The 18,851-nt window shown below is 42.9% G+C and overlaps 1 protein-coding gene across 1 annotated transcript in view; it reads right to left on the bottom strand.

Moving 5' to 3' along the window:
* Window positions 1-12,171, bottom strand: part of LOC115180271 (ras-related and estrogen-regulated growth inhibitor) — a 38,419-nt gene extending 26,248 nt beyond the window's left edge. Inside the window, exons 1-2 of the mRNA XM_029742224.1 lie at window positions 11,922-12,171; window positions 6,845-7,018 (exon numbers count right to left, since the gene is read on the bottom strand). Of these exons, the coding sequence (XP_029598084.1) occupies window positions 6,845-6,905 (61 nt within the window). The 5' untranslated portion in view covers window positions 6,906-7,018; window positions 11,922-12,171. The remainder of the gene's footprint in view (window positions 1-6,844; window positions 7,019-11,921) is intronic.
* Between the last annotated feature and the right edge of the window lie 6,680 nt (window positions 12,172-18,851).

Here is an 18,851-nt window from a genome sequence, read left to right as displayed (position 1 = left end):
TGAAGAACACAATTGAACATAGCTGAATAAAATAGAAAGGATATTTTCTCCAAATGGTTTCAGAGGGAGTGCGCACATGCGGCTATTCTGTGTTGAGCAGTTAACAAAGTAACAGTTCCTCCTATATGCTTAATTTAGAGTTATTTATGAAGTTTAGTTGTTATACAAATGTCGGGTTATATGTTTAGATTTTTAAGAAATTCTAAGGCTGCATGACGAGACTCTAATGATGATTTGAAAAAAGTTGCATGAAAGGCATGAGCTCTGCTTTGTTTCTTGCGCAGGCTGCACATACTTCATCAGTCTCTCATTCACAATTTGACAACTAGACACGTGATAATATTCTCACCAGGCCTCGAATTTCCCGACGGCATCCCTCTTGTGTGGCCATAATGCCCCCTAAATAAATTCAGGCCTTTTGCAGTCAAAGTGGCCATTGTGCCTTTGGGCTGAATATAATAATTATTACATGATTCCATATGTGTTATTTCATAGTTTTGATGTCTTCACTATTATTCTACAATGTAGAAAATAGTAAAAATTAAGAAAAACACTTGAATGAGTAGGTGTGTCCAAACTTTTGACTGGTACTGTATGCATGTGTGTTAGAAGGGCATGTCATGAAAACAATAAGACCTGTGGGGGGTCCTGTTCCCAGAATGTCATAAAAAAAATCTGACTACAACAAAATAACGCACACTCAGTGCTGAGCAACAGACTGACTGTGTGGTCTATAATATGAACGTTCACCTAAAATATGGTGAACGTTCATCTTCGGGGCAGCAATACCTGCCAGTTTCTTTGTTGTCCAAAGGGCCAACTCCTCATCCTTGCCCTTTCAGTTTGAAAGACTGTTTACATATATATATCTTTAACAAGACACTTGCATTAAGCTGATTCATGGTCTCCTTGAGGTGTTGGGTTGGAAACCATAAACAGCAATATTTCTGGGCTGAGAGGAGAAGAGGAGAGCAGTGAGCAGGAGACTTTATTATTGTTATCTTTTCTTCTCCGTTAGGCAGTGATGGAGGGAGCGGAGGGAGAGAGAGGCAGGATGTTTGGGGAGCTAGCCGACGGGCCCTTTTATGGGGCCACATTTCGCATTCAATAAACCTTGTTTCCACTTTATTTGGACTCCCCCAAAAAAACACCACGCTGCCGGAGCCACGCTGACACCTCACATCACACAAGAGTGTGTGTGTGTCAGTTTGTGTGATTGCCAGTGTGTGTGTGTGTGTTTGACAAATAGAATCTCCAGACTCCAGCGTCTCTCCAATGAGTCAATATACCAAAGCCTGAGAAGTCCTGGAACAGACCCCATCCACACAGTCTGTCAATATAGTCTGTTGCCTTATTAGACCTTGGTCTATGTGTGTCTAAGGAAGTCAAGACATCTTTCCAACGAATCAAAACTAAGTCTCACAAACACACAGAGTTCTCAAGCCAAGAAATGTCCCTTGTCATTCCCTGAACCAACCAATCAGGGATAGACAATACTTAAACCCGGGTCTTACTAACCAATCCAAACCAACCAAGTCTCACAAACATGTACACACACCGTCCTCCTCAAGCCAAGAAACGGCCCTTCCCTGAACCAACCAATCTTCTGATTATCATAGTAAATGTTTTCTGCTGACCAACAATCCAGTGATTGTGCATGTGCAACGTTAATATGCAGTCACGCTCCCGTTCCCTTACAGAAATAGAGCCCATTAATATCATCCTGTCTCCAGGAGACCAAGAAGGAAAAGGAGGTGATGCTGACAGTGAAAATCACCACGGAAAACATGAATCTATTGGAAACACAGGCAGAAGATGTACTGACAGGTTTGCACTGAAGCCAGAATGTTTTTGTGCCACTCATACTGCAATAACTCTAATAAAGTACCTTTTATGAAGGCCTCCCGAGTGGTGCAGTGGTCTAAGGCACTGCATCAAAGTGCTAGCTGTGCCACTAGAGATTCTGGGTTCGAGTCCAGGCTCTGTCTCAGCCGGCCGCGACTGGGAGACCCATGGGGCGGCGCACAATCGGCCTAGCGTCGACCGGGTTAGGGGAGGGTTTGGCCGGCAGGAATGTCCTTGTCCCATCGCGCATTAGCGACTCCTGTGGAGGGCTGGGGGCAGTGCACGCTCACAGTGCACGCTCACGTGTTTCCTCCGACACATTGCGGTGCGGCTGGCTTCCGGGTTAAGTGGGCATTGTGTCAACAAGCATTGCGTCTTAAAAAATGCATTCATTTAAAAAAAGAAAGTACCTTTTATGTATATGAAGAAAAGAAAAATAGGCCTACATCTTCACATGCTATTCCACGTACTCTGCATCCATATAGTCTGTGGGATGTGCGTAACTGTGTATGTTATCCTGACTATCGTCGTCATAAACAACAGACATATTTGTGAGCCCTGAAAGAGGTCTGAGTAATCTGATGTTATGTACCCCATCGAGAATCTATGTTACTTATTGAAGAGACAACAAGATGAATCATCCGCTTTCAAGTGTGCAAGTGTGGTAATATTTATCATATATACATGTATTATAAACTGGGTGGTTCGAGCACTGAATGCTGATTGGCTGACAGCCGTGGTATATCAGACCGTATACCACGGGTATGACAAAACATTGATTTTATTGCTCTAATTATGTTGGTAACTAGGCTGTATCACAACCGGCCGTGATTGGGAGTCCCATAGGGTGGCGCACAATTGGCCCAGCGCTGTCCGGGTTAGGGTTTGGCCGGGGTAGGCCGTCACTGTAAATAAGAATTTGTTCTTAACTGACTTGCCCAGTTAAATAAAGGTTAAATAAATGTATATAAAAAAAAAGTAGAGTAATGGCCTACTGCACGTTCTACTCTAACCCTAAAATCCTTAATGCAAGTGACAATTTGGAATTAAGCTCCGGGTCGTAGCTTCCGGGAAACACCGCAGTGGGGTTCTGTCAGGTTAACCAGGCTATTGATAAATTCTCCGAAAGCAATCACACCCACCTTCTCTCTGACTCAAACTCTCTCCTCATCCACTGATGAAAAACACAACACGAATATCTTCCTCTACTCGCTTGAAGAGTTGGGATCAGAGCTGGGTATAATTGACATCAGAATCTGTTGAATTGCACAGAAAATTAGCAAAAGCACTTAGCTTTGGCCAAGTGCCAATGTTTCGTCATATTCCTTTCACTAGGCGGTGACTCTCTCTTGTAATTGACGTTGGAGGCGGCTGTCACCAATTTAAAGCTGTCATCCGCACACTCTTTGGTCAACAACGTCAGTCTGAGAATTGCAACGGCTGGACTTCTGAGAACCATACTGATGTCTCACCTCTTCTTTCAAGTTTGGATTGAGTCTTCAAATGAAAATGTTTTACAAACTGGTGCCTGATACACCACAAAGCTGCTAGCCTAAATATCTAACCCGCTTTTCCTCAGACTTTTATCAGTACACTGTGCTGGAGAGCAGTACTTCGCTCTCATTTATTGTGTTTTAAGTCATGTGGTTTTGAACATTTGTTTCTGTGAGCCATGATCAGATGTAAATCTCTTATGCATATGTCTAATTCATGAAGTTAGCAATGGCAACCAGAATGTCATAGGACAGGGCTACTCAACTACTATTTCAGAAGTCCAGCGACACAAATTTCCTAGGTGGCAAAGGTCCGGATAGATGTCGTTCTTTACTGGCACTGTGGTACAGCGTAGTAGCAAACATCGTCTACAACTTATGAAACATGTTGCTATAGAAAATGTGCATTAAATACATTAAATGAGACAATAAAAATGAAGTACAGCTTCTTTCTTTTGAATGTAAACATGTGCATCATTGCTGAAGAACAAAAGTGGTTGCACAGTTGTCTAAGCAAAAAGTGCACCGTGAACCATTGTACATGGGCCTTGAATTACTAAATAATACTTCAATGAAATACAGGGCATGTTTTCTGGAGAACAAAGATAATCATCTGAATGATCAGAAAGTCACTGTGGGCCATGCAATATTCATGTATAAGCCACTCTGTGCCTTGCTCTTGCATCAATGAGAGAAATTGCGCTTTCTGTCTCCTGCCAATGCTTTGAACGTTGGTACAAATGGTCTGAGAGCAACTCAGACAATGGTGTAGGTGTTCATTGGTGAGCCCGGTGTGGTACTTGTTTTTTTAATAAAGTTCATTGTGGAGAAGGCTGATTCACATCTGTATGCGGAGCCAAACATGGTCATCTGTAGTGCCGGTTTCTTTAGAACATGGACATCAGCTGTAGGCACCATCTTTCCCCAGGAAGTAACAGGGTCACAACCACCAGCCTGCTCCTTCAAAGACACATTTTATTGCAGCTCAATCAACTCCATTTGTAGTTTTGCAACATCTACCCATCTGATCTGTTTTGCTTATCTGACAACGTTGTCACATTCGTGACCATGAAGGGGTTCTGGGTGAGCAGCAGTAGTTCTCTTCCAACAGTGAAATCATCAAAGCTCCAATTTCTTCCGGAAAGCCCGGACTGCTGTTATCATATCACACACTGTGCTGTTCTGTCCCTGCAGCTTAACATTGCTGATTAAGGTATGATGTGATGTCTGTCAAAAAATGCAACTGTTTCCATCTTTTCCTCATCGTCCAAAAACTCAAGAAACTGGGTTGCCTTATCACTCTTTTGCGCTGATAAGAAAGCTTTGATTTCCTCCCGAATGGGCCAAAAGCATTCCAAAACCCTGCCTTTGCTGAGCAATGTGATATTGCTGTGCAAAACTGCCATTGGCCTCTGTCAGAAAGCCTCGTAGCAGGCGGTGTTATAGGGATGACGTTGCTCTCAAAAAGTTTCATCCTCGTTGTCATGACCTCAGAATATTATTTTCCCAGACTGGCACACAGCACAGATTGATGGGTGATGCAGTGGTATGATGTCAGGTTTAGGGTGGTCCTCTTTCAAACGTGCAACCAGTCCCCTCTCTTTTCCTATCAAGGCTGGAGCTCCATCTGTGGTGATAGAGACCACTGACTTCTGATCTCTCCCCCTTTTTTGTCAGCATCCCTTTGATATCCCTCATAGGATATCCTCTCCCCGTGTGTGTGCTTCTAGATTTGTTAAAGCCCAACAGCTCCTCACAGGATTCCTTCTTTGTTTCGTTATAAATTCTGACAAAACACCAGAAGCTGTGCATTAGTGTCATTTGTTGATTCAGCCACAGCTAATGAAATGCATGATGCATTCTGAATGGCCTCATCAAGTTATGAAGTTAAGAAATCTTCAGCTAATATTTCAGTTCTCTCCTCATTGCTGTGGAATCCGTTTGATCTTTTCTCTGAGCTCATCTTTTTGTTTAGCTTCGAGCAAGGTGTCAGCAACTTCACACATGCATTCTTTAACCATATAAGCGTCAGAATGTTTTGGGGTGTGTTTTCCCAAAACCCAGGCTATCCTCAGTGAACACTCCATTAAATGTAGTTTGGCTGTCAGGGAATTGACAAGGACTTTGAGTTGGTTCATCTTGTTTGTTCTCACCTCCGTGTTTAGGGTATACATCGGATCGATATTACTATGCTTGGTGTCATAATGGCGCTCAACATTGGCACTTTTCACGAGGGCTACAGACTCGCTGCATATCAGGCAGATTGGTTTTGTGCTGGTTGTGGGAAGAATTACGTTTTGTCTACTCGTCTTTTCGCCGTAAATTGGTATTTCTTTTAATAAGCCATATTACTAAAGATACTGGTAAATAAACTCCTATCTGCATTATTAACAGTTGAACCATTTCTTTCTGCCTGCTTGTCCTGAGGTTCCGCAGAGGATATTTGCATTGATGTGATTTGGTAAGACGCGGCCCCATGTATTTGCATACAACCTCGCGATTGGATCAGAGGTGAGCGTTGCTTCGAGAGAGAAAGAGGGGTTGCTGAGTTAGAGAGGCCGCGGCACCCGGTTGATTTTTGAAAGCTGTCAAAACATTTTTTATTTAGTTTTATATAACTAAATGAGATGTTGTTCGGTCCGTATTGACCCTTCTCTGGGTCTGGACCAGGACCGCGCTCAGCCAGTTGAATTTGGGTGTCATAGGAGGATGATGTGTGTAAAGTCTTGCAATGTACAGGGCTGTAAAACTCATACTTCCCTTTTATAGAAGTGGTATTCCTTATTCCACATGACCCATTAGTGGTTAATAACACATGTCCATTGCAAAGTAGACCCTGTTGCCTACCTGCACAGTATACAATACTTACAATACTATATGGGTTATCATGGAAAACAGTCCCTGACTTGACCTTCACAGACATCAGTGTTACATAATGGGATAATTAAACATGGATAACTTTCAAAGAAATATTTTCAAACACCATGGAGAGCAATCTGTCTTAATTTGTGCCGTGCAAGAGACATATGCTCTTCATTATTTTGTTAGCTACTGCAGATATCATACTAAACAGCATACTAAATATGGTGCCCCGTTTGACATGTGCATTAGGCTATACAGGAGCGTTAAGCCAGTTTGCAACGGTGATTCAGAATGTGTTGAATTGGCTTGGGTAAAGTAAGGGTACTTCAGACCAGAACAACAATCAGCGGTTATTTTAGTAAATTGTTTCTTGTGTAAACATCACTGAAACATGGGAACTAAAACAATTACTGCTCTTCTAACAAAAATAAGCCCACAAGCCATATCTCACTGACGCACTCCAATAGATGAACAAAGAGAAAGACACAAACATGGAAATACAGACAGCCGGAAGACAGACAGAGAGAAACAGACAAAAAATAATGTAGACAGTCCAACAGATAGGCACATACACATACTGTACAGTGGCCGGACAGGCAGGGAAGCAGACAAGCAGACAGACAGACAGATAGCGGTCCTCCTACCTGATTTACCCACTCCTGCTCTTCCGAAAACGGCCAGCTTCACCTCAGGGCTCTTCGCCATGGCAGCAGGTAGCGACCGGAACCAGAACGGACCAATCACAGAGCTGATAGATCGCACAGCGGGTTCTGGGATCAGCGACCCATCCTCAGTTCAAGACACGGGAGCTGGGATGTCTGGGAAAGCAAACCATCAAATACGGCTTTAAGGCTTTAATATGAAACTGCTTGTCACAAATCAACTTAGATGTACACTACCGGTCAAAAGTTTTAGAACACCATTCAAGGGTTTTTCTTTATTTTTACTATTTTCTACATTGTAGAATAATAGTAAAGACATCACAACTATGAAATAACACATATGGAATCATGTAGTAACCAAAAAAAAGTGTTAAACAAATCAAAATATATTTTATATTTGAGATTCTTCAAATAGCCACCCTTTGCCTTGATGACAGCTTTGCACACTCTTGGCATTTTCTCAACCAGCTTCATGAGGTAGTCACCTGGAATGCATTTCAATTAACAGGTGTGCCTTCTTGAAAATTAATTTGTGGAATTTCTTTCCTTCTTAATTCGTTTGAGCCAATCAGTTGTGATGTGACAAAGTAGGGGGTATACAGAAGATAGCCCTGTTTGGTAAAAGACCAAGTCCATATTATGGCAAGAACAGCTCAAATAAGCAAAGAGAAACAACAGTCCATCATTACTTTAAGACATGAAGGTCAGTCAATACGGAACATTTCAAGAACTTTGAAAGTTTCTTCAAGTGCAGTCGCAAAAACCATCAAGCGCTATGATGAAACTGGCTCTCATTAGGACCGCCACAGGAAAAGGAAGAGCCAGAGTTACCTCTGCTGCAGAGGATAAGTTCATTAGAGTTACCAGCCTCAGAAATTGCAGCCCAAATAAATGCTTCACAGAGTTCAAGTAACAGACACATCTCAACATCAACTGTTCAGAGGAGACTGCGTGAATCAGGCCTTCGTGGTTGAATCGCTGCAAAGAAACCACTACATGATTCCATATGTGTTATTTCATAGTTTTAATGCCCTCACTATTATTCTACAATTTGGAAAATCGTAAAAATAAAGAAAAACCCTTAAATGAGTAGGTGTTGTAAAACTTTTGACCGGTAGTTTATTTCCTGCTGGGATCTGAAGCTATGTGAAATGACAGACGAGAAGCCTTTAATATACAATTTCCAAGGCAGTGAGTCGTAAAAATGGAAAAGGCACGCGATTCGAGGTTGTCCGGTTTATGTGGGATCTGAGAAAAGTATGTCTAATGCATGAAATAAATGTAGAATGGATGTAAGTGTTATATTCTCTGTAGTTTTCTTCGTAATGAGAAATCGGGTGTAATTTCTTTTGAGGGTGTCAAATGGATGTCAATGGTGTGCTAATTTAAAGACCCTCAATGCGCTGTAAGCCACTTTGGCTCAGGGTAACAGGTGGCTGCGGGTCTTTCTGGCTACCCTCATGCTGACAGGCAGTTCATCATTCTGATAATCTCTTATTATATAAAGGAGGTCCATATCACTGGGGAGGGAGAGGCAAAGTGAACCTCCGAGAAGCTATGGATGTGTCAGGGTGCTGTGGCTCCTGTTTAGCAATGGCTTAGCCTGACACACACACACACACACACACACACCCCCCAACTGAAGTGATGGATGAGGCCCATCTGCAGAAGCGTTACCGCGAGCAACAGCATCACCACTGATATGCGTCACATACTCTTTTTTTTGCGTGGCAGGCTGTTAGCAGGTGCATTAGTATCTGAGAGGGAGATAGAGAGAGAGAGCGCGCGCATATGTGGGAGGGCAGTCTTCTGAATTATTCATTCAGAAATAAAGCCAATGATTCCGTGCTCTAAATAACAGTCAATTCGGCACTAATCTGTTTAGCTAGAAACCAGCCGAGCTGTGTTGCTGCTGGCGCTGAAGATAACTGACAGAAATAAACTCTAAACATCACGCATAGTGTATCGCTTCACCTTTTTATGAGGAATGACGGGAAACGATTGCACATTTTCTCTTCAACTAGGGAAATAAACACTGTTTAATTAACACAGTACAAATGTATGTCTAAGTCCTGGGCTAGCAACTCCAATTATGTTTTTTTCCACACTTTTAGAAAATGGGTGCTGGCCAGTACACCCTATATACAGAGTGAAATTGTCTGCGTTCCAAATGGCACCCTATTCCATACATAGAGAACCACTTTTGACTAGAGCGTATGGGCCCTGTACACTATATAGGGAATAGTGTCATTTGAGACACAGCCACTGTTTATTTCACACCAGGTTGGCTGAGATCACAAAGTGGGTGAATTACCTCCCATTATCCAATCACAATCTCTCTCAGACCCTGGCACTGGTGCCATCGACAGCCATCCCTCAATAACACTCACTGTCTTGTTGTGTACAGTCACACAGTACTCTCCTAGCCTTCCCTCTCAAATTGAGCCCTTATATGGTATGATTGTGCACCGTCTGTGCCCTGTCCTAGCCTCCCGAAGGGGCTTGAGTGGCAAACGAGTGTCTCAGTCAACATCGCTGAGGTCATCCTCTCCATCGCTCCCCTCCCAACCTCTATCCCTCCATTACCCCATCCAAACCCAATAAACAGAGAGACCTAGGAGACCTCTTTCTGAGGCCACACCACCAATCTGGATTTACACAGCCTTATGCTGCTGCACCAGGGGCTGCAGTGCCAAGCTCCGTCTCTCTCTCTCTCTTTCCAGAGTGAGAAATTAGCATCATCTATCTCACAACTTTTCTCTCCTGCCAAGGGAAGCTGAAGGTTCTAGACTGGAACACCCCGGTCTATCCGTCTGGCTTCAACGGCTGTCTCGCTTTGGAGACACACATGTCACAACGCTGCAACATTTAAACAATATTCCCCATCCGTGAGGCTAGAGCTCTTCCGAGCACCCACCCACCTTGGTCAAGTAAAACCAAGGCGGGGGGGGGGGAATCCATCACTTAACTCCCTCATCCTGCTAACGTCACTGCCACTTCTCTGGCCCTTGGCCCACACTCTATCTGTAATAAAGGGGAGGCCAGATGAATAGGCTCAATAAGTCCTGTGATGGATTGCGTTAAGTGGCTGCTAAGTGGTCAGGGGAGAACGAGGCCGGGGCAGACTTGGTGACAAAATAAACACATCTGGAGTTTTAAAAAAGAATAACGAATCCTGCCGCAAAAGAGCCTTGAGCGATAGTGAGATCTGAGCATACTGTATGGTGATGTGTGTGAGAGGGAGGGGAGGGGAGATATATGGGCGATAGGTGCATTGCCTCTCTGTAAAACTATGCTCTACACAACTTTAAGATTCATTGCTTAAGAAAATACCATCAAAGCCTGTTAAAAGCGAGGACGAGGAAAATTCAACGTGCTGGCATTTCACCTGAGGGCTGTACACTCGAGACCTTGTCTAAACATTCCAAATAAGCACATTTATTTTTCTTTCCACGCCAAAGCCAGAGCTCTGTGCCCATGCCCAGTCCCCAGTGCCATTTATGTCATTTAATGTTGAGTCAGCAGTGGATGTGGGTGGTGTCGTAGCTACTTCAGTAGATGGAATTACAGGCTGAATGCTTCTGAATGCTTGGAGCATAGTGCACCACATGCTAAAGAAAGACCTCCAGAAACCACCGTTTTTTTTCAAAGGGACACTAAAAACCTTCCGGATGGGTGCACTGTTTATCAGAGTCAATGTGGCAAATGACAATAGCAAAGATGTATTTCAATGTTCACTTTTCCATATCTGTTGAAGAAGCTGTTGAAAAGGTTCAACCCTAATTGTGTGTATTACAGTAGGCTGCACCCTGCCTGGATAATATAATACAATAACGTTCCAATCTTTCCAGGTGGTAAGTTGAAGGGCACATCATAGGCGACACATTGAAAGATCTCACAATGTAAAATTCCATTATTTCATTCTGTCACAATGAGCTTATGGTATAAAGCAGTGGCTGACTCTTGGCAGTCCCCTCGCCAATCCTGTGCGAACCCTGGTCTGAGGTTGTGTGTGCTTGTGTGTGTGTGTACTCTGAGAACATCAGATCTGTTGCACAACACTCCACACAGCCAGCTCAAGTCCTAGATGACATGAATACGAAATGAGCAGCAGCAATGTGATAATTCTCATTGCTTGGCTTGCACAGGCAATGGGGGTAAGTGACATATTAGACTATCTTCTACATTAAAGCCACAGTATGTAACATTTCTAGTTGTTTCAATTAAATGATATACCCATTGTTTTGGAAGAATATTACTTATAAATACCTTTTTGGGCTTTCTACAACTGTCTTGCCTTATTATTACCAAACAAAAAACTAAGTTTACTCCATTGTTCATGTTTTATATTATGAACAAACAAAGTACAGCTTCAAGTAATGTTGCCCTCATGAAATGTCTTTCCTTGAGCATTTTAATTGGCCTACAGATATAATAGAAACCCCGTTCTATTTGCATGTGAAAATATAATGGGCTGAATTTGATCCATTGTTTATGGATTTGGCCCTTTCTTTAGTGTATAGATGTTGTATTGTCACATACACCGGATAAGTGCAGTGAATCAAATTAGGGTTATGTGCCTTGCTCAAGGGCACAGCGACAGATTTTCACTTTTTCAGCTCGGGTGTTCGAACCAGCGACGTTTCGGGTTGCTGGTTCACACTCTAACCACTAGGCTGCCGCATGTGACAGATTGTGCTTTAATTATTTGATCCTATCCAATATGAACCGTAGAAAACATATCATAGTTGTCGGCCACAGATAGGTAGGAGATGTGTCACATCATTAGTTAACGGTTGACATTGACATACTACTGACCTGGAACCAACGCGTATGTGGAAATAGAAAGGTAGATTGCATAATTAGTTTAGAAAAATTATGAGAAATCGATATGAAATAAAATAAAGTAAGCTGACTTAACGTCGTTTTAACAGTTTTACCACTCATTTAATGTAGCCATATGAACAACCAAGTGACTTCAGTTAGGTTACTTTTGGAGACCAATGTCATTCCATTCTGAAACAAGAAATCTTAATCTCATAATAAAAGATTGACTCACCAAACGACTGGTCAATGTAAAACAATCCTTGTTCTGAAAACAGCTGCGATGGAGGAACAAAAGTTCATCAATGTTTCTACAGCTTGTGACAAGGAGAGGCGATGTCTTGACTCGAATCCAACAGATGCGGACCCAGCGTTCCGAAGAGTCTTAGGAGCGCAGGGTGGACACATCTACTTGTCCTCTGATCCAAGCAGACTGAACTGTGGTCAACCACACGCACTGTCAAGGTATCTCCCAAACGAGGGTCAGCTGCAAGACACGGAGTGGAGCTGCTAAACTTCTGTTTTTTTGCTAGCATATTGGCGCGCTGCATACTGTTGCATCTGATGCAGATGGAAGCAGAAGACACTAGGGCCCTCTACCGTCAGTAAAATGAGATAAAACACCGTAGGCTACACTCAAAAGGTGAACAAATAAGTAATTAGGTTACAATGTCATTTGAATAATCAATTGATCTATCATGGTATTGTATTGAAAGTAATGATTGATTACTAATTTAAGACGGAGATTGTGGACAAGTGCAAGAGCATAGTCTCTCAAGCTCTCTCTGTAGCCTAATTTTATCACCTCAACAAGAAATGCAGCAATCTTAGTCAGATAATCAGATGTTCTACCTTCTTGCCCTTTGTGCTGTTGTGTGTGCCCAATCATTTTTGTACCATGTTTTGTGCTGTGTTGTCATGTGTTGCTGCCTTGCAATGTTGTTGTCTTATGTCTCTCTTTATGTTGTGTTGTCTCACGTCGTGATGTGTGTTGGTCCTATATTTATATTTAAAAAATAAATAACATTAATCCCAGTCACATTCCCTGCACGTTAAATAACGGTTAAATGTCAAATATATTTACAAAAGATGTAAAGTATATGATATTGTTATGTGCTCACTATTTGGATAAGGTTGATCTTACTGAGGGTGGATGGATTTGAACATTTAAAATGCCATTGGCTGTAAATTGGTCTGAGAGGAAATGTCCATTGACCTGTCCTATGTTTTCTTATTATCAGAATCCTTAGTTTCCTTTGCTTACATTTTTTTTTTTTTGCATAAAGAGTTGATAAAGGCTTTGTAAATAAGGTGGCCTTCATTCCATTTGAGATCTGTTGTGCAGTTCGCGAGAAAAAGAGGGCTATTTGATATTTTTCACATTCCCTGATACACAGTGATAATCAGTTTGGATGAGAGGAACCTTTTCTCCAAAGTCCACCAGACTGGCGATATGGAGAGCAACCATGTTGGTCAGAATTCCAGCTTTATATTCAGATACAATAACTGTAGTACAATATGAACGGGGCCATGCACAGACCTTTGGAGGGGCAGGTGCTCAAAGTGCCCCCCCCCCCAAAAAAAAATACATTCATAGCTAATTATCTAATGCTCCTGTAGCCAACATTTAACATATACAGTACCAGTCAAAAGTTGACACACCTACTCATCCAAGGGTTTTCTTTATTTGTTTACTATTTTCTAAATTGTAGAATAAGAAAGACATCAAAACTATGAAATAACACATATGGAATTATGTAGTAACCAAAAAAGTGTAAACAAATCCTAATTTATTTTATATTTGAGATTCTTCAAAGTAGCCACCCTTTGCCTTGATGACAGCTTTGCACAATGTTGGCATTCTCTCAACCAGCTTCATGAGGTAGTCACCTGCAATGCATTTCAATTAACAGGTGTGCTTTGTTAAATGTTCATTTGTGGAATATCTTTCCTTCTTAATGTGTTTGAGGCTAACAGTTGGTTTTGTGACAGGCTAGGGATGGTATACAGAAGATAGCCCTACTTGGTAAAATACCAAGTCCATATTATGGCAAGGACAGCTCAAAGAAGCTAAGAGAAACGACAGTTCATTATTACTTTAAGACATGAAGGTCAGTCAATTCGGAAAATTTGAACGTTTCTTCAAGTGCAGTCGCAAAAACCATCAAGCGCTACGATGAAACTGGCTCTCATGAGGACTTCCACAGGAAAGGAAGACCCAGAGTTACCTCTGCTGCAGACGATAAGTTCAGCCTCAGCAATTGCAGCCCAAATAAATGATTCACAGAGTTAATGTAACAGACACATCTCAACATCAACTGTTCAGAGGAGACTGCGTGAATCCGGTCTTCATGGTCAAATTGCTGCAAAGAAACCACTACTAAAGGACACCAATAACAAGAAGAGACTTGCTTGGGCCAAGAAACACGAGCAATGAACATTAGACCGGTGGAAATCTGTCCTTTGGTCTGATGAGTCCAAATTTGAGATTTTTGGTTCCAACTGCTGTGTCTTTGAGACAGAGTAGGTGAACGGATGATCTCCACTTGTGTGGTTCCCACGTGAAGCATGGAGGAGGTGTGATGGTGTGGGGGTGCTTTGCTGGTGATACTGTCTGTGATTTATTTAGAAATCAAGGCACACTTAACCAGCATGGCTACCACAGTATTCTGCAGCAATACACCATCCCATCTTGTTTGAGCTTAGTGGAACTATCAATTGTTTTACAACAGGACAATGACCCAACACACCTCCAGGCTGTGTAAGGGCTATTTGACCAAGAAGGAGAGTGATGGAATGCTGCATCAGATGACCTGGCCTCCACAATCACCCAACTTCAACCAAATTGAGATGGTTTGGGATGAGTTGGACCGCAGAGTGAAGGAAAAGTAGCCAACAAGTGCTCAGCATATGTGGGAACTCCTTCAAGACTGTTGGAAAAGCATTCCAGGTGAAGCTGGTTGAGGGAATGCCAAGAGTGTGCAATATATATACACTGCTCAAAAAAATAAAGGGAACACTTAAACAACACATCCTAGATCTGAAAGAAAGAAATAATCTTATTAAATACTTTTTTCTTTACATAGTTGAATGTGCTGACAACAAAATCACACACAAATAATCAATGGAAATCCAATTTATCAACCCATGGAGGTCTGGATTTGGAGTCACACTCAAAATTAAAGTGGAAAACCACACTACAGGCTGATCCAACTTTGATGTAATGTCCTTAAAACAAGTCAAAATGAGGCTCAGTAGTGTGTGTGGCCTCCACGTGCCTGTATGACCTCCCTACAACGCCTGGGCATGCTCCTGATGAGGTGGCGGATGGTCTCCTGAGGGATCTCCTCCCAGACCTGGACTAAAGCATCCGCCAACTCCTGGACAGTCTGTGGTGCAACGTGGCGTTGGTGGATGGAGCGAGACATGATGTCCCAGATGTGCTCAATTGGATTCAGGTCTGGAGAACGGGCGGGCCAGTCCATAGCATCAATGCCTTCCACTTGCAGGAACTGCTGACACACTCCAGCCACATGAGGTCTAGCATTGTCTTGCATTAGGAGGAACCCAGGGCCAACCACACCAGCATATGGTCTCACAAGGGGTCTGAAGATCTCATCTCGGTACCTAATGACAGTCAGGCTACCTCTGGTGAGCACATGGAGGGCTGTGCGGCCCCCCAAAGAAATGCCACCCCACACCATGACTGACCCACCGCCAAACCGGTCATGCTGGAGGATGTTGCAGGCAGCAGAACGTTCTCCACGGCGTCTCCAGACTCTGTCACGTCTGTCACGTGCTCAGTGTGAACCTGCTTTCATCTGTGAAGAGCACAGGGCGCCAGTGGCGAATTTGCCAATCTTGGTGTTCTCTGGCAAATGCCAAACGTCCTGCACGGTGTTGGGCTGTAAGCACAACCCCCAACTGTGGACGTCGGACCCTCATACCACCCTCGTGGAGTCTGTTTCTGACCGTTTGAGCAGACACATGCACATTTGTGGCCTGCTGGAGGTCATTTTGCAGGGCTCTGGCAGTGCTCCTCCTTGCACAAAGGCGGAGGTAGCGGTCCTGCTGCTGGGTTGTTGCCTTCCTACGGCCTCCTCCACGTCTCCTGATGTACTGGCCTGGCTCCTGGTAGCACCTCCATGCTCTGGACACTACGCTGACAGACACAGCAAACCTTCTTGCCACAGCTCGCATTGATGTGCCATCCTGGATGAGCTGCACTACCTGAGCCACTTGTGTGGGTTGTAGACACCGTCTCATGCTACCACTAGAGTGAAAACACCGCCAGCATTCAAAAGTGACCAAAACATCAGCCAGGAAGCATAGGAACTGAGAAGTGGTCTGTGGTCACCCCCTGCAGAACCACTCCTTTATTGGGGGTGTCTTGCTTATTGCCTATAATTTCCACCTGTTGTCTATTCCATTTGCACAACAGCATGTGAAATTTATTGTCAATCAGTGTTGCTTCCTAAGTGGATAGTTTGATTTCACAGAAGTGTGATTGACTTGGAGTTACATTGTGTTGTTTAAGTGTTCCCTTTATTTTTTTGAGCAGTATATATATATATATAGAGAGAAAAAAAACATTTCTAGAGACCTTAATAAAGCCATAAGTGATCACCTGCCTGTTTTGGTACAAAGCTGGAGGATGGGCCTGGATAAATGGGCCACGTTTTACTTGGATAGCCCATCGTTAGGGTTAGTAGATAGTTGAACTGTTACTGATCGTCTGTAACCCATCTAGAGACCGACTATCCAAATAAAGTGTTACCGGAAATGTAACCACTCTCAAATTCAGACGGTGTGGATGCAGTGACTGACCATTAATGATATCAAACATGTAGTTTTAACCATGTGTTGAGGCTGTACAGTGTTTTACATTGTTTACAAATGTTGTAGTAAAACAAGCTTATATGTTGGGTTCTGATGCAGTATGACATTTGAACTAACTCACTCATCAGGTGTTTAAGTTTTATTTTTCAAGAATCAGTGGGTATAAACTGGATGTAGCAACGAAGGATTCTAGCTTTAATAGTTCAACCAAATTGCAAAATGACATATTGCACCAATGCAAGTGAACGATACCTATATAAGCATTTTTGTGCTTCATGTCCAAATCAACCTTAAGTATAAAAATCTACTGTGTGAGTCAAGTTATTTCTAGATGATTTGGATGTGAAATGTGAACATGCTAACATTGGTACCATACAGTAGTTACACTACATGACCAACATTATGTGGACACCTGCTCGTCGAACATCTAATTCCAAAATCATGGGCATTTGCTGCTGTAACAGCCTCCACTCTCCTGGGAAAGGCTTTCTACTAGATGTTGGAACATTACTGCAGGTACTTGCTTCCATTCAGCCACAAGAGCATTAGGGAGGTCGGGCACTGATGTTGGCTGATTAGGCCTGGCTTTTGCAGTCTGCGTTCCAATTAATCCCAAAAGTGTTCGATGGAGTTGAGATCAGGGCTCTGTGCAGGCCAATCAAGTTCTTCCACACCGATCTCAACAAACTATTTCTGTATGGATCTCGCTTTGTGCATGGGGGAATTGTCATGCTGAAACAGGAAAGAGCCTTCGCCAAACTTTTACCCCAAAGTTAGAAGCAGAGAATTGTCTAGAATGTCATTGTATGCTGTAGTGCTAAGATTTCTCTATACTTAAAGGGCCTAGCCCGAACTATGAAAGACTGGCCCAGACCAATATTCCCCCTCCACCAAACTTTACAGATGGCAGAATGAATAGGGGCAGAGAGCGTTCTCCTGGCATCCGCCAAACCCAGATTCATTCATTGGACTGCCAGATGATGAACGCGTTTCCACTGCTCCAGAGTCCAATGGTGGCGAGGTTTACACCACTCCAGCCGACGCTTGGCATTACGTACAGTGATCTTAGGCTTGTGTGCGGCTGCTCGGCCATGGAAACCCATTTCATGACGCTCCTAATGAACAGTTCTTGTGCTGATGTTGCTTCCAGAGGCAGTTTGGAACTATTGAGTAGTATTTGTGAGTGTTGCAACCGAGGACATATGATTTTTACACGCTATGCGCTTCAGCACTTGGCAGTCCAGTTCTGTGCGCTTGTGTGGCCTACCACTTCGCAGCTGAGCCGTTGTTGCTCCTAGACGTTTTTACTTCACAATAACAGAACTTACAGGTGACCGATGCAGCTCTAGCTGGGCAGAAATTTGATGAACTGACTTGTTGGAAAGATGGCATCCTATGATGGTGCCACGTTGAAAGTCACTGAGCTCTTCAGTAAGGCCATTCTACTGCCAATGTTTGTCTATGGAGATTGCACAGCTGTGTGCTTGATTTAATACCCCTGTCAGCAACGGGCGTGCCTGAATTAGTCAAATCCACTAATTTGAAGGGGTGTCCACATACATTTGTATCAGTGGAGGCTCCTCAGAGAAGGAAGGCGAGGACCATCCTCCTCAGTGATTTCATAAATTGTAAAACATTTAAGAAGTTATCCTTATTAGGTATTATTAGGCAGCAGGTAGCCTAGTGTTTAGAGCAAGATCGAATCCCTGAGCTGACAAGGTAAAAATCTGTCGTTCGTCCCCTGAACAAGGCAGTTAACCCACTGTTCCTAGGCCTTCATTGAAAACAAGAATTTGTTCTTAACTGACTTGCCTGGTTAAATAAAGGTAAAATAATTTGGTAAAACTATACTAAATATAATCACGTCACCAAATAATTGATTAAAACACTATATTGCAAAAAAGGTCTACAGTAGCCTCAAAATCACTCTGTAGGGTAGTACCATGGTGTAGCCGGAGGACAACTAGCTTCCGTCCTCCTCTGGGTACAATGACTTCAATACAAACCTAGGAGACTCATGGATGTTATCCCCTTCCATAGACTTACACAGTAATTATGACAACTTCCAGATGACGTCCTCCAGCCTATCAGAGATCTTGCAGCATGAACTGACCTTGTCCACCCAATCAAAGGATCAGAGAATGAATCTAGCACTGAAAGTATACGCTACAGCTAGCTAGCACTGCAGTGTATAAAATGTGGTGAATATTTGACTCAAAGACAGAGAAAGACAATAGTTGAACAGTTTTGAATGAACAAATGAATTTCTTCCAAAATGAAGGAGAAGCAAGAGAGAAATAGAGAGATCATTTTTTCCCCAGTTTCA

This window comes from Salmo trutta, chromosome 40 (genome assembly GCF_901001165.1).
Source record: "Salmo trutta chromosome 40, fSalTru1.1, whole genome shotgun sequence".
In the NCBI taxonomy this organism is placed as follows: Eukaryota; Metazoa; Chordata; class Actinopteri; order Salmoniformes; family Salmonidae; genus Salmo; species Salmo trutta.
This window is presented reverse-complemented; position numbering and strand designations above follow the sequence as displayed.